The 17,437-nt window shown below is 39.8% G+C and overlaps 1 protein-coding gene and 1 non-coding gene across 2 annotated transcripts; one reads left to right on the top strand and one right to left on the bottom strand.

Annotated features, from left to right (window-relative positions):
- Window positions 1–437: 437 nt before the first annotated feature.
- Window positions 438–10,037, bottom strand: nek3 (NIMA related kinase 3). The gene is made up of 13 exons (XM_039792982.1): window positions 9,693–10,037; window positions 9,287–9,380; window positions 9,098–9,195; window positions 8,912–8,995; window positions 8,481–8,548; window positions 8,281–8,367; window positions 6,438–6,492; window positions 6,020–6,220; window positions 5,621–5,735; window positions 3,946–4,113; window positions 3,713–3,835; window positions 1,347–1,464; window positions 438–805 (listed from the first exon to the last, which is right to left on the bottom strand). The coding sequence occupies exons 1-13, from the start codon at window positions 9,807–9,809 to the stop codon at window positions 739–741; spliced, it is 1,395 nt and encodes a 464-aa protein (XP_039648916.1). The 5' UTR covers window positions 9,810–10,037; the 3' UTR covers window positions 438–738.
- Window positions 10,038–10,424: 387 nt separating this feature from the next.
- Window positions 10,425–10,497, top strand: trnak-uuu. Its single transcript has one exon. It is a non-coding gene; the product is annotated as a tRNA-Lys (tRNA).
- Window positions 10,498–17,437: the final 6,940 nt, after the last annotated feature.

Below are 17,437 nucleotides of genomic sequence, written 5' to 3'. Positions count from 1 at the left end.
AGGTTCACTTCAGTGATTTGGACTCCACCTAGTGGTACATAATTAACACTTAGCCAACTGTAAAAAGACCATCTCTCATCTCTCTGTGTCGGCATCATTGTGGTCACAGCAAATTCAAAATACGACAACAACTAAAGGGTCCAGATGTGTGGTTTGTTAGTGTCTCGCCAAGAGAATAAAAGACAGAGAATAGCAATGGCTGAACATGTTTAGTCTACTTTTGATATTGCAGAGGAAATGAACATCGAAAGGTGTGGGCGGGCTCACAATGGTTTGACCCCATGGAGACCCAGCTGCTCTGAGTGTGATATTTCCTGCTTCCCCGACAAGCCAAACAGGAGCTTCCAGACGGCCTCAATCTACTGGGAATGTTATCATTGGTAACCCGAACAGTACGCAGCAAACGTTCAAATCAAACAAGAGACAGTACATACACACACATCTCAAACATCTTTATGTAAAAAAATGTTCAAACAATAATTACAATTTTGTCACATCAGTGTTCACAACAATTAGTGCAGAGCTTGAAACATAACATTATGAAAAGCTTACCGTGTCACTGTTACTGTCTGAACTGGGGGTTTTGTAAACTTGAATATAACCTGCTATAAAAAATTGGTCCTCATTTCTAAGATCAAGTACATGAAGTGAAATTATTTTGGCAAACAGTTAGTGTCTTTAGTGAATGTAAAAATCAATGACAGCCTTGTGACTGTGTAGGCTCAGAGGAAAAAGGCTTTAGTGGTCCGAAAACATTTTCTCAACTTCATCCATCCAGTCACATGGAGATTCTTCCTCAAAGTCTCTGTGAACAGAAAAGTAGTGTAATACATTTAAAATATGTTTTATATTAGAGGAAAACAATACATTCCATACATTCTACAGCTATCAAACACAGATTCATACAACCCTCTCTTCAAACATTAATTTATACATTCATATTTAATGTGAATTTTGAGGTTTATTTTTCCAGGTGCTTCATTGATTTTTTTTTAATAATTTGCCTTACATATACTGCTTTAGAAGCTCAAACAAATAAGTCATACATCATTATTATTGTTTTGCAGCATATGTTTATTTTGAAAAAAAAAAAAAAGACCTATGATTATCATGTCTTTCCCACCCCATACACCTTTTGTCATAACCAACACATTAGGCAGTCCCTCCATTTGTATGACTAATGACTCCATCAGGGATGTCAATCACCAGGACTTCCGAATACAACTAGAAACCTACAGGTATTTCCCTTTTTGTCCTGCTGATGTACTGTACCAGTCAGATTCAATGAAATGTGCCCCTCCTTGGTAATGTCATGTTAAATACAGCAATAAGTCAGGGTCACTTACGTGTCCTCGTCATCAGAGCGAGGCTGCAGACGCTCCTCATCTAGGACCACTTCAGGCTCGGGACCGTCAGGGTCGTCACCCTGTGGCTGGGAAAGGGGTCCCACCAGAGGGCCCTCACCTGAAAATGGAAACCAAGGGGGACTGTTTATATCACCCCCTACCAGTGATGGAGTACTCGAGTCCTATTCTCTGGACTCGTGACTCGACTTTGACTCGCGCACTGATGACTTGGACTTGGACTGGAGGATTTATGAAAGCATTCATAATAATAGGACTCGGAAGTTGGATGACGTTTACTTTTATGTGTAATAGGCAGTGATGGAGTACTTGAGTCCTGGACTCGGACATAAGTCTGAGTCAAGTCGTTATTGTCTGGACTCGTGACTCGAGTCAGACTCTATCTCAGGTAATGGGGACTTGACTCAAACTATTCTTTGGTGACTTGGACTCTGACTAGAAACACTGGGACTTGAGACTTGACTGGGACTGGAGAGAAACACTGCCTGCTACACAGACATATTCCTACCAAGATATAAATGACTGAAATTTAATGAAAACATTCACATTCGAATAACTGTGTGTACAGCAAAGTTACTTGAAAACTAGAAAATGCATTTCCGGCAGAAAATGCGTGTGAATGCAGAATAGCTAAATTGCTAAAGCTAAACTGGATTAATAGCTTACATCTGTAAGAAGAAGTTGAAGTAGTGCGAATAGTTGGAAAAGTGGGAATGGTTTTAATTAGTATGAATTTCATTGAAAAGTTGAAGAACACCACTAATGTAAAAAATATGTGGAATAATTAAAGTTTTTTTTTGAAAAGCTAATGCTAAAGCTAAACTGGATTGCTGGTTAAAATGTGCAAGAAGAAGTTGAAGTTGTAAGAAATGTGGAAAAGTGATAATTGTTTTAATTAATATATCTTTAAAAGTTGAATAATAGCCATATTGTATGAACGTAATAGGTGTTACAACAGTGGCAAGCAAGCAACATATTACTGTCTGTAGTTGCAATTTGACTGTCTGGCGAAAATGCTGCGTCATGCTTACTAATCAGTGAAAGATTTCTGAAAGAAAGGCTCAGGCTATAGGTGGCATAAGTGAAATGACCTCATCTTCGGCGCCGCAAGTCCTTTGGGAACGTATTGATATAATGGGCATATCAGCGATTCAAAAAAGAGGTTTGCTGTGCCTTTGCATGGAAATATCAAGGATGTTTAACATGGGCAGCGAATGGAGGAAGATTTGGAACTGTTGTCATTTGTAAGCTCACTATGCAAAATGTGTAAATCCTATTACTTAAATGAGCACATTGGCTGAAAGTAGACAAGCATACCTACGTTTTGATATGTTGTATGACAAGGGCCAATTGTGGGCGTGAGAGCAAGTTATAGAGAAGGGACTAGATGATTTTTTTAAGGCTCCGTGCTCTAGCGATAACATCACCCACTGTAAGTCATGCAATACTCACCCAGGATTATAAGCTTCCTGAAAGGAACACTAAACTTAAACTTAATTTTCACAAAAACTGTTAAATATATCTGTATATCTATAACTGCTGAGATAGAGCCCAATAGCTGAAGTTTTTGTGAATGGTTTAAAGCAGGGGTCGGCAACCTTAGGCACATGTGCCACCATGGGCACGCGGGACCTTAACCAATGGCACGCTGGCAATATGTGTGCAAGAGTTTTATTGATGTCTTGAAATCATGGTTGAAATGCTGAAACACTCTCTCATCCACATGCCAAATTACAACGTTCACAGTTGCGCGACCTGTTATTTACGGTAGTTTGATTGACTCATATCTCTGACTGGGAACAATACAAAGAGGATTACCAACGGCCACTGGGGCAGATGAACTAGTCTTGTTACTGTAAGTAGGCTACATTAAAACCTTTGTGAGTTAAAAGTCAATACTTATCAATGCACTCACCTGTGTAGACCGGCATAAACATGTAGGAGGCGATATTTCAAACTGCTCTGTCTGCTCAGTCCCCTCTTGTCCACCACGCTGTTTTACGCAAACACTGCTCTACTCTTGATAATGATGCTGGTTGTGTTATTATTTTGCCACAGCATCGTTTCATTGAAAATGAGGCATATAGGACCTGCTTATCAGTCCATTCATCATTAAAGCTGGGCTTTTCACTTCAGGCTCTTTGACAGTGATATTTTTGTCAGCACATTTTCCACCAATCAGGACGCTGCATACTAAAACCATGTTTCCATAATCATAATAATAATAATAATAATAGACATTTTGAAAAGGGCCCTTCATATCAAAAAGGTTGCCGACCCCTGGTTTAAAGTTTGATTGGTGTCTGATATGAAAATAATGTGTATTGTGTATTCAGACATAAACCGACCTCCTGTGTTTATTAAAAAGGTGCTGAAGGCTCTGCTCAGCTGGGCCTTCTCCAACAGACTCAGAAGCTTCTCAGGAGGATCCCCGTCCCATCGTCTCCTCTGCCTGCTGGCTTCTGGCGCCTCTGACACACCGGGAAAAAAACAGGGATACAGCTCATTCAGTATTTCATTCTCCAAACTTGAGTTTAGTAAAAAAAATGTTAAAGTGTAAACACTGCTGCTGCTGTCATACTTCCATGAGTAGAACCTGTGAGGGTCTGGCTAGTTGATGTCATGCTGTCAGATGAGACGAGGCTGGCATTGGCCAACATCTGCAGCACAGTATCTGATGGCTGAGCGGCCCATTTCTTTCGAGGACCCGGCTCTCCGCTTTCACAGTGGGCTTCAGGTAACTCCATGCCTGAGGTAAAGGGTTACTTATGATCCTTTTTTTGTTATATTTCTTGTTTTCAAGAGAGTCCTGACTAGGGTTGGGTTCCGAAACCCGGTTCCACTATGGAACCAGTTCTTACGGACCGGACCGGATTAGAACGCACATTTCAGTTCCTCATTTCGGTTCCACTTAACGTGTCGACTGAAATATTTTCCCTCTGTCGCTCCGAAATGGATGTAAAAATATCACACTTTCTCTGTAGTCTACCATTAGCTAGCTACCGTAAATGTAGGCTACTTTTTAAAATGCCATATTTTCCCTCTGGGCTCACCAAAACGGACGTAAAAGCATATTAACCATTCATTGCGTGTGATCGCTAGTAAACATATTACATTTTTGATGTCATTTTTCAGTTTTTCAAGAATCTGTTTAGGAATCGGAATTGTTTTAAAAGTACCAGTTCGGCATCGGAATCGTAAAAATCCAAACAATACCCAACCCTAGTCCTGACAAGGACATCATCTACTCTGTAGATGGTGCATGCATAAAAACACAAAGAGCAAGAAGAGAAAAACATATCAATAAACAAAGGAAAATGTAAAAGATTCGGGAACCTCTGTTGCTACAAGCGATGTTCTAGCAGAGAGCAATGAAGACGTGCTCATGATCATAAATATTTGTTTCAGTTGCAACATGAATGGATTATTCATTTTTACTATTGCTTTTAGCGCCAATTCCTCCTTCCTTTACCTTTCTCAGGTTTTCATAAAATTAAATATCTAAAAGTATTATAGAAATAACAGAGGATACTTTTCATGTTTTGGGTATGGCTGTATTGGCTATGGTTGAGTAGATTTAGCTGAGTCCTGTCCAAATTATCAAAACATATATTGTGCTTTTATATAGACCTTAGTGGTCCCCTAATACTGTATCTGAAGTCTCTTTTATATAGACCTTAGTGGTCCCCTAATACTGTATCTGAAGTCTCTTTTATATAGACCTTAGTGGTCCCCTAATACTGTATCTGAAGTCTCTTTTATATAGACCTTAGTGGTCCCCTAATACTGTATCTGAAGTCTCTTTTATATAGACCTTAGTGGTCCCCTAATACTGTATCTGAAGTCTCTTTTATATAGACCTTAGTGGTCCCCTAATACTGTATCTGAAGTCTCTTTCCCGATATTCAGCCTTGGTGCAGAATTACAGCCACTAGAGCCAGTCCCACAATGAGCTTTCCTTAGGATGTGCCATTTCTGTGTCTCCAGCTATTGAGGAGGAGAGAGGAGGGGGCAAGGTGGAGGATGGGGTGTGGCCTTGACCAACTGCCACTTTGCTCGTTTGAAAGCCCTGATGTTGCTCTCTCTCATGGGTGGGCCAAATTCTCTGGGCGGGCAAAGCCGAGAAAGGGGAGGTAACCAGATTCCATCTGAGCTTTCATTTTCTCAAGGGTGGGGGAACGCATATTAATGTTAAAAAACCTCATAAAAGTGAAATTTTCATGCCATGGGACCTTTAACTTTGACCTGGACTCTACCTTCAGATGTTGATGTTTTCATTAAACTCTTCTCCCTCAGAAAATTAGCCACCTTCTTTCCCTCTTCTGTATCCCATCGACCCGTACGCCTCCCCTGTGCCTGCATCTCTAGCGCCTGCAAAAGATGAAAAGCACTGCAGAAAATCAAACACATAACATGAGCTCCGTGGCCATCTGAACTAACAGCAGCTGGTCAAAGGTCAGATTCCACAGCTGGGGAAATAGTGTAAGAGTTTAAATTCCCACTTTGACACCCTGTTGTGACAGTCTGTCGCACTGATGGATGAGCAGCCATAAAACCACTTCAGGTTCAACTGTTTGAGTGGCTGTCACCATGCAGGAAGCTCAACTGCAGTGAACAGCACTTGTAAGAGCACATGTGTTGACTTGTGCCTGTACCTGGGAGGGCAGATGTGCACGCAGGAGTCTGGAAACCCGGTGAGAGGTCAGGATGCTGTGCAGGGATGGCCTGTCTTTTGGGTTTGTCTTAAACATCTGCTTGACCAAATACTGCAGCTCATAGGGCAGGTGATTGGGGAGGGGAGGGTACGCACCCCGACACACCTTAAGAATCAGGCTCTTCCAGCTGGGTGCCTGGAACTGGACACAAGAGTGAGGTGTGAGGATCTCGCGGACAACAAACCACACCGCAATATCTGAGCCACAAAAAATACACAGCAGATAATCTAACTCAGCTGAGGATACTGGGCCTCCATCATTCCACACAAGCATTTTATACAATGATTCATTGACAATATTTGGAGAGAGGCCCGGAGTCAAACCCGTGGAACATGGAGAGAGGAGGGAGGGGAAGTACCGGGTGTCGCAGGGTGCAGAGCTCGTAGAGAACGCAGCCCAGAGACCACACATCACTGCAGAACACATAAACATAGAGATGCTTATTCATTCACACCAGACAGTCGTCATGTATTGTACTGGCACAGTCAAAAAGATACAAGGCTGGTTGACCCACGCATGTGTTACATAACCACTGCCGAGCTGAGAACACAGACTGTTTTGAAAACTCCTTATTGTTGGTGCATTTATTGAAACTCCAACATCCAAGACTGGTTAATAAAAAGCATTGTGTTCACAAGCTATGTTGATGGAAGGGAAACTGTAAGCAAACATGGAATTTGAGCAAAGATCATGGGATTGTTTTTGCAGTTAAGAAGTCTATCTGTTGTCTGCTTGGCCAATGAATGACATCAAGTGTCAGATATCAGAGTGTCCCTTCAAAGTACTATCAACGGGAGTTTTGAAAACTGTTTGTGCTCCTAACTAGGGCTGGGCAATATATCAATATTATATCGATAATATAATGATATGAGACTAGATATCGTCTTAGACTTTGGATATCGTAATATCGTGATATGACATAAGTGTTGTGTTTCCTGGTTTTAAAGGCTGCATTACAGTAAAGTGATGTACTTTTCTGAACTTACCAGACTGTTCTAGCTGTTCTGTTATTTGCCTTTTCCCCACTTAGACATTATGGCTACATTACTGATAATTATTTATCTAAAATCTAAGTGTGAAGATATTTTGTTAAAGTACCAATTTTCAACCCTAGAATATCGCCACAATATCAATATCGAGGTATTTGGTCAAGAATATCGTGATATCTGATTTACTCCATATCACCCAGCCCTACTCCTAACTATGCAATAATAATGTAAAGAAAACAGAGCCTATACGGTATGGCTGTATTTTTCTATACATTTTAGCAATGTGGTACACTGTCTGCATGTGCACTACCTCCAACGTAATATTCAAAATAAATAGACTGGAAAATCATAAAAGTGCATTACTGGTTTTGTACAAACATTACATATGGTATCGCCCCGTATACAGATATCTATATCTTTTGATTCCATGTGTACCTTTCTTGTCTGTTTCTTGTTAGGCTAAATTTTACCTGGGATTGACATTGTAATTTTTCAGCATATATGGTCAATCCATCTGAGGGTTTAAGTAAATAACACATGCGCATTCTGCAGATATCTGACACGTCTCAAATTGCTAGACCTATGTCCCCAGTCCATAGTGTATGGTCTGGATGCACGAGTTGACATCCTGGGATAGGGGGGGAAAAAGCTCTGGCTCGTTTGCATTTCTTCAAACCAATCACAATCGTCTTGGGCGGTGCTAAGCCAAGGATGCAGCGATAATGCTCTTGCAAAATAGATAGTAAAGAGACACGTACAACTGCACACACAGACTGCACATCCGATAAGGCCGATCCAAAATGCATCAACATAAGCCTGGACCCTGTGTGTATATGCATATGGCATATTTTACGAATTATATGTATGCATATAGTTATATGTATTCATATATCAGCTTTATGTTTGCCTATGTTGTTCTTCTATATTTGGGGGGTATAGAGTTTTTGCCATATCCAATAAATACTTCATGTTGCAAAGACTAGATTTTCCGCACATGGATATTGATCCAAAGTCATAAAGGTTGTCCTTTTGGTTTTTGTACTGTTTCAATTATTTGTACTTGTGTCTTTTTCTTGCGCTCCTGACAGCAAATCAACTTTCTCATCTGGCATAATAAAGTGACTGAACTGAACTGAAGGTTTCAATTTATTTTCATTTGATCTTGTGCCATACACAATGCAGAAACCCGGCTGAACAAACATGGTGACATACCTCTTATTGTTGTATGGCTTATTGTCCCAGATTTCTGGAGCCACATAATATGGTGTCCCAACATATGTATGAGCGTATGCCTTTGAGCTGCAACACAATTACAAAAATAATCAGAAATGTAACAGCAGCAAATCCAGCACTGAGCATTGACTTAAAAAAAGAAGGGCAAACTATAAATTGATGCCTTCCTCTTCCTGTACCTGTTCAGAATACATGCTGAGCCAAAGTCCCCAAGCTTGATTGTCCCATTATCTGTCAGGAAAATGTTCTGGGTAGGGAAATGAAAGAGAAGTCATGACTTAACATGAAGCAAAAATAAGAGCAGCCAACCATAGCAACATTATGATATTATACACAAGTGGGAGATAATGTTGTGATCTTATCTCGATCTTATCATTTCACTCCACAGCGCTCACTCTGATGAGATTTTATCAACATGCATCCAACCAATAAACTCAATTATGGACTTCTTTTGTTTGGATTCAGGGAACAACAAAGAAAATCTGAACTTCCTCATGAGTTCACCATGTCCGTTCTATGTATCTATGTGTGTAACCTGTTTTAACACATAAAATAAAATCTATTACCATGTATAGTCATTCTAAACTGTAATGTCTAGAGACTACTATACCTTGGACTTCAGATCTCTGTGCAAAACCCGTTTATCATGGATATGCTGTGCGCCAGCACACATTTGAGCAAACCACCTCAAGATCTGGAAATAAAAGAATTCAATGAAATAAATAAATAAAAGAGGAACAAAACAGGATAGGATAGGATAGGATACAATTGTTAGTTGCAGGAAGTTGAGGCCTACATCATCAACCCAGAACTGCGTAGTTTTCTGTTGCTGGATCCTCTGGAGCAGGTCTCCTCCACTGCAGTACTCCATCACAATACACAGGAGGTCATCAGCTGAACAAACACAATCACACTGCCTTTTCCACAATCCAAACAGTAATAATAACTGTATGCCTTGTAATAAGAGAGTTAGGTTTGTGAATACCTTCGAATGCCTCCCTGAAGGCCACAATATTAGGATGTTTCATTCTAGACAGCAGGATGGCTTCTCTCCTCCAATTCTCCAATTTGGAGTGATTCTATAAAAATGCAAATACAAGCATGAATGCATTCTCTATTATGCAAAAACAAACAAGTTTCCACATCTCTGTAGGCAACAATCTGGTAGGTTATCAGAACAGAGCAAATAACATTTCCATATCATACCCCAGGCTATAACATAGTTTTCTAGTCTGCAGCAACATGGTGGTGTTGTTTAATTCACAATTTTATTATACAGTAATATGCTTCCCCCCCACCCCCCTCCCCCTGTTACCTGTTCCACCACACAGGTAGGAAGCTCACAGGTGAGGATAAAGCTACAGTAGCAGAATATAAGTGTTTGCACATACCTTTGGCAGCTGGATTTCCTTGACCACATAGTTCTCCTGACTGCTTTTACACCGGACTAACAAAGCCCGACCGAAAGAACCCTCACCAACGACTTTCTGGATTAGGTATCTCTCCATAGAGCTCCTTCATAAACCACAAAGAGACTACAAAGGACTAAACACAACAACTCTAGCTATAGCTACAACAGACCGGGCCGGGATTAAAGCGAGAAGATTGTGTTGGTCTTCAGTGCTCAAATTGAGACATTTACAACGTGTAATAAAAGACTAACGCACCAAAAAAAATTCTACCTGGGACTCGTGCGGTTTGTTTGGCCGCTACTTCCCTATTATTGTATGACGTAGGGCGAGACGGCATGACCTGTACTGCGCGGCGTGGCCGCTAGATGGCGGTAGATTGTTATCTCTAAATCTTAGAGACCATAGAGTTATCATACCGACTTAATTACTGTTATAATAATGTGTCCTTTCATATTAGATCGCTCTGTTATTCAAGTGCTTATATAAGCCTAATCTTTTATCTTTAAACGTTTCCACTTTTACTCTATGCATATGTTTTTCATTCCATAACGTTACGCAGTGTTATTATGTTTACACTGTAGGCTTTCTGCATGATGTTGCTACTTTTTGCTGCCATGTTTGCCGATCCCGGTAAAAATGATTAAATCGTAATTGCAAAATAGACGTGTGGACAGATAAGTTTTAAATGTCTCACGTCGCGAGGTTGTCAGAGCCCGGATAGCTCAGTCGGTAGAGCATCAGACTTTTAATCTGAGGGTCCAGGGTTCAAGTCCCTGTTCGGGCGGTTAATGTTTTTAAACAGCTTAAATAGATGAATACCGGACCAAACTCTAAATTAAAGGTGAAACTTGTAGTCAAAAACATTCTACCACTCTGACAACAAGTGAAATTGCTGGGTTATCACAATTGTTGTTGGAGATTGTACAGAAGAGTGCTTCCTCATCTGGCACAAGTCTTTTCACATCCATAAGATGTCACATTATTAGACGATGTGTTTGACTGTATCACAGTGCAACGAAAATGTAAAACTGACAAAAGAATAATGCAAATTGACATTCTGCACAAATGCGAAGTGTAGGCCTACGTGTTTTTGCAGTTAAGGAGCTGAAACTTGAAAACACACTATAATATGGACATATTGTGCAGCATTCAGTGCTTAGCCAAACGATAGCAGGTATAAATGTCTAATTTTTGCCTCATTACCTCCTGCGTTTTGTTCTCTGGCAGTCCTCTGGCCCTCTCAGCCAATTATTTTCCACAGGAGGAAAATAAAGGCAATAATGAGGTAAATATTGTGCATGGTGCAACAGTTTGTGTGCAGCTCACTGGATTATGCTGCACTTCGTTTTGGAAATGTGATGCGGAAAAGATCCATCCATTAGGCCTACCGCTCATCTTTAAAGGGGGCTGGAGCCGATCCAAGCTGATCATCGGGCGAGAGGCGGGGTACGCCCTGGACATGCATGTCGCCAATCAATCCCAGAGCTGACACATAACCCCTCCGAGGTAACCTTACCTGCATGTATTTGGACTGTGGAGGGAAGAAGATGCAAAGTCGCCCACACGGGAAGAACACGCAAACTCCGCACAGAACGGCCGGACCGTGGGTTCAAATCCCTAACCCGCTGGTTTGGGAGGAAGCCCTGAACAAACCTCAGTTAAGCGATGGTGACTGTATTTTCATTCAGTTTGAGTGAACTATTCCTAAGAGAACAAAACAGCGGTGAGCGCTTCACGATTATAATTCAAATGTAAAATCACAAGTCCTACACACAAATAATAATAAAACCTCAATAAACTGAGAGTGAAAGCATTTTCTGTGCCCTACATCTATAGTTTCTAAACTACATTTGTAACCCCAAATAGCAGTTGCTTAGCCCTTCTGTGAAGTGTAACAAAGTGTTTGTATAATGGGCTAAAGTAGCCTACAATAGCCTACTGTCGGGCTGTTTGTTTGAGTGTGCTCTTTCACGTGTCAAACTAGGCCTATCTAATCATTCATTACTGGTTATTAAATATTAAATATAGAATCCAAAGGAAGTTGTGCAAGTGTGTGTGTGTGTGTGTGTGTGTGTGTATGTGTGATTGAGAGAGAGAGCTTTAATCACAAATTCATTTAATAACAATACATTTAATTTGTAGATAAAGATCATGTTTTGCCAAAAACAGGCATTTCTGTAGCTGTTATTGGTGCTGAGAAAGCATTTAAATGCATAATCATAACATATGGTACATGTCAGATGGTGTGACACTTCTCTTCTAATATGTGTCGACAGATGACTGACATTAAGCAGCTGCGGGGCAATACAAATTAAAACTGAATGACATTAAGAACCTTTAATGTGGAGGTTTCTCAATCCTGGGGTCGGGCCCCCATTCGGGTCTCCTCGACGTTCAGAGTGATTTCTAAGACTTGTTTATTCATATTTGTTTGACATAAGCCAGTTTTAAAGATATCATCACATATTCTACATTCAGCTAGGGCTGAAACGGCTCCTCGGGTAACTCAAGTAATTTGATGCAAATTCTTTGCATCAATGCTTTGTTTAATCCCTTAAACTATATGCAGTCCATTGTCTTCTCCTTGTTGGTGTTTACGGCAGCCAGCATCTGCATTGCTGCCACCAGAGCCCACTGTGTTTTGCACAGATAATTATAACATAATAATGTTACACAATGTGCTTACGGGCTGTGTACAGGGGAGGTGGAGAGGACGACGTGGAATGCAATATGGGGAAGATAGAGAAAACAGCGAGGCGCGAAGAGAAGAGACAGGCCAGAGAAAGTGACAGAAAGTGTCCAAAGTTTGGGATCATTTCAAGCTGTATTGTAAAACAGAGCTAGCCACATAGCACGATGCCAATGCCTCAGCATATCAGCAGTAGGCATCCAGTCTAACATCAGCACAAAGTCCACGGAGCGGACCCGACATAACGTTAACGTTAGCATCTAGCGTAAATTAATATGATTGCTAGTTATGTTCAGACTTGCCCATCTGGCGGATGAACCACACTGCCCACACTGCGGTGACACAGAGCTGGTCAGCTGATTTAGTTAGTTGTTGATTTTAAGAGACTTGTCTTATTTTCTCTTGTGTATATTATTGCTCTTTAATAAAGCAAAAGCATGTCTTTTCTGATTACTTGATTAATCAAATGATAATTTATCATTTAAAACAGGAGTATTTCCTGACAAGATGAAGGTAGCTAAAGTCATCCCATTGTATATATCTGGTGACTCGCATATTTTCAATAACTATAGACCGGTATCCTTGCTTTCTCAGTTCTCAAAAGATCTTGAAAAACTATTTATCACAAGGCCAGATAATTTCATTGATAAAAACAATTTGCTAATGGACAGTCAGTATGGATTCAGATCCGGTAGATCAACGTCTGTGGCACAAATTGAGTTAGGAGAAAGATTAACAAATTGTATTGGAAACAGAAACTATGCAGTGGGGATTTTCATTGATTTAAAAAAAGCATTTGATACTGTTGATCATGAAATCCTGTTAAAAAAAAGGAAAGGTATGGCATCAGAGGTGTGGCCTATAAATGGATAAAAAACTATACTGAAAACAGGAGTCAGTTTGTTCAAATGCCGGTCAGTAAGCCTTGGTACTTCCTGTGGCATTCCACAGGGGTCAGTATTAGGCCAAAAACTGTTTATCCTCTACCTAAATGACATTTGTAAAGTATCAAATGTACTAAAATTAACTGTTTTTGCTGATGACACAAATATTTTTTGTTGCGGGGATGACTTGCAGCAGATGCTGAAAATGGTCACTAAAGAAATGAATAAATTAAAACTTTGGTTTGATTCAAATACGTTATCTTTAAACTTGAACAAAACTAAATACATGATATTTGAAAATTGTACTATAAATACAGATGTGAAAATAATAATTGATAACGAAATAATTGAAAGAGTCTATGAAAGTACATTTTTGGGTGTTGTACTTGACCATAAACTGTGCTGGAAGCCCCACATTAAATATTTGTGCATGAAGATGGCCAGGAGTATTGGTATATTGAGCAAAACTAGATACATATTGAACAAAAATACACTACATACTCTTTATTGCACGCTTATTTATTCATTTATTGCACGCTTATTTTACCAAAGATGTAGCCTGGTTCCAAACCACTGGATCACATCTTGAAATTGTTCAGCGATTCAAATAATTGCGAAAGGAATAATCAGGCTATTAAAGATGGACATCAAAGAAACAAAACTGTAATCGATTGTGCCGTGTCAGTGGAGCTGCTTTGTGGACGGTGAAAGTCACTTTGTGGAACGATCCAAAGTTATAACGGAGGTTTTATCACCATTCTTAACCCGAGAGCATATGTTGATCCCTCCGTAATTATCTCAGACACTGTCACCTTGTCCCTCTGTTTCAGTTCACTGTCTTCAGAGCTGTTAATCGGTTCATCCTTCACAGGCTTTGGGGATGTATCAGGCTGCCTTTTCTCCTTAAATTTTTTTTTAAGACAACAGTTACAGTTCACTAATGCAGAGGAAACTTGCCAGATGTATTATGTATTCACAGATAGGATGACATCACCATGTTAGCGGGTTACAGCTTCTACAGCAGTTTGAGAGAGCTCAGCAGCAAATATACCACACCTACAGGAAGGAGGAAAAGACCAAACAATATGATCATCAGTTACCTAATAAAGCTCTAGTCAAACAGCTTTAATCCTTGCTGGAATGCATCAAAGTCTGGACCTTTGTGGGATTGGATATTGGACTTTTCTTAAAGAAAGAGGCCTCTGAATTGTTGAGGGATGATGAGGTAAACATAGGCAAGGCAGCTTTACTTGTATAGCACATTTCAGCAACAAGGCAATTCAAATAAAACATTTATAAAACAGCTATAGTGCGTAGTTTATGCCGCACCCATGATGCATTCTAAGTAATGACAACAAAACTGTCAGTGCGTCCACATGATACAAGCCTTCCGTGACCGTGCTTTTTTAAAAGAAAGGCAGCATCAAAAAGAAGTCTTCATTTTTGATTTAAAAGAACTGAGAGTTACAGCGGACCTGCAGTTTTCTACATAATACATAACCTAAATATTATGTACTGCTTCTCTAAAAGTTTACAAAAGAAACATAAGACTGAAAAAATTTGAACAAATCCTTAAAAAAAGACAAGACATTCATTTCTGACAGTGTGTAAAGAGAGTTACCACATTCCCTGTGATAACATGTCATACGCTGGTACCCCATGTACTATGATTCCTGTAGTACTTTTTGTGTTCATGTGATATATATTCCAATACTCCAGTACAGAGACTTGTGAGGTATTGTGATACATTTACCACAGGGCCGTACCACATGCAGAACAGGAGAACCTGAGCTACATTCCTGTGGTAGATGTCCCAAAATTCCAAACAAATCTCTCAGTCCCACAGGAAAATGTCAGATGCCAGAGGAAAATGACACAGGAACACAAAATGTACTAGAGGAAGTTACCTCAAAACCTCGGGGTACCAGTAAAGCAGAACATAGGGTATTTTACCACTGGAAATGTCTTGTTGCGGTGTCCACTTGTTCTTGACAAAAACATATTTAGCTCTTTACAGGTTTTTTTCGATTGCTAAACGACAGTGGGCACAACTGGAGTCACATGTGCAAAACTCTAACTACAGTCTGCACTACCAACAGTCACCTGAGCTAAACAGTTCACATCACCTGCAAAACTCATTCAAAGCAACACAACTCTTAACACACATCTCAAAACAGGCTCAGTGCTGCCAAACACTATAAACAATCCTCACTGAGATAACACACACACACACACACACTGTTACTCAGAACACACTGAGGGTAAAAACACTAGCATCAAACACCAATACAGAAATTACAAACTTTCTCATCTTTAAGTTTGAACAATTTGAATGACTTGACACTACTCAATAGTTTATTTAAAGAAAAGATATAGATTGTATAATATACCAATTTTTATGTAAGGTAAACAAGAAGGAATAAAAAACAACAGTTTTCTTCAATATAGTATTTTGTCTCTAGTAATTTATGGAATTACTGGAGAAAAAAACTAAAGGTACATACGTAACAGTACCAAAGAATAGTGTGACTAATCCTGCCTCTCTCCAGCATCATGTGGCAAGTTTTCTTCATCACATTGGAGGTCTGCATCATCTCTAAATACTAATCCATTCTGTTTTGAATGTGTGGTTAACAGTTTTGACAGCAGTGTGTTAGCATTTGAACAAAGTGTTGTAAATCTACAGTGTTGTGCACATTGTGGTTAAAGTCATGGGATAAGTGTGTAGAGTTTTGAAAACTGTGTTCAAGCAATGAAAAACGAACTAGAGTCTGGTCCACTTGAACTGATGCTGTGCAGACTGTAGTTAGCATTTTGCACATGTGACTCCAGTTGTGCCCACTGTTGTTTAGCAATCGAAAAAAACTGTAGCATCTGAACAAAGTGCTGTAAATCTACAGTGTTGTGCACGTTGTGGTTAAAGTCATGGCATAAGTGTGTAGAGTTTTGAAAACTGTGTTCAAGCAGTGAGAAACGAACTAGAGTTTGGTCCACATGAACTGCTGCTGTGCAGACTGGAGTAAGAGTTTTGCACATGTGACTCCGTTTAGCAATCGAAAAAAACTGTAAACGCCATGCTATGCTATTGAGTGCTGGATATTAGTGTGCAGTGGGTTTATCACAACTTGTTTGCAGAGTTAGTGATAATTGTCTGTGAGTTTGTCATTATGATTAATCTTTTAAACACTGCACATTTGATTGTGTTATTCTGAAACTGGTTCAAGTCCCCACATGGACCAAAGTATGGTGGTGGACTGGTAGCTGGAGAGGTGCCAGTTCACCTCCTGGGCACTGCCAAGGAGACCAAACCCCCAACTGCTCGGGGGCCTTTCCATGGGCAGCTCCCTCACTCTGACATCTCTCCATTAGTGCATGTGTAGGTACTGAGCATGTGGGTGTAATTCAGGCCTGTGTGTAATAACAACATTTATGAACAGAGTGAAAAAGTGTAATTTCCCCTTGCGGGATTAATAAAGTATACATTATTATTACATTATTGCAGCTTTAAACCCTGGAATTAGAAATACATTTTTGTCATGGAGGGATCTTCACCTGCAGTTAAACAAATTCTATTAAATTCAATTCAATTTTATTTATTTATAGTATCACATCATAACAAGAGTTATCTCAAGACACTTTACAGATAGTGTATGGTCTAGACCACAATAACTCTTAATAATAATATCCGTTGGGTTAAAGTAACTTTTCAAAAACAGCAGTTTAAATTTCGGTCCATAGTTACTGAGGATTACGGGATCAAGGCTGGATTATTAAAGGTCCCATGGCATGAAAATTTCACTTTATGAGGTTTTTTACAGTTTTTTCCGATTGCTAAACGACAGTGGGCACAACTGGAGTCACATGTGCAAAACTCAAACTACAGTCTGCACTACCAACAGTCACCTGAGCTAAACAGTTCACATCACCTGCAAAACTCATTCAAAGCAACACAACTCTTAACACACGTCTCAAAACAGGCTCAGTGCAGCCAAACACTATAAACAATCCTCACTGAGATAACACACACTGTCACTCAGAACACACTGAGGGTAAAAACACTAGCATCAAACACCAATACAGAAATTACAAACTTTCTGATCTTTACAGTTTGAACAATTTGAGTGACATGACACTACTCAACAGTTGATTTA

This window comes from Perca fluviatilis, chromosome 2 (assembly GCF_010015445.1).
Source record: "Perca fluviatilis chromosome 2, GENO_Pfluv_1.0, whole genome shotgun sequence".
NCBI classification, from domain to species: Eukaryota; Metazoa; Chordata; class Actinopteri; order Perciformes; family Percidae; genus Perca; species Perca fluviatilis.
This window is presented reverse-complemented; position numbering and strand designations above follow the sequence as displayed.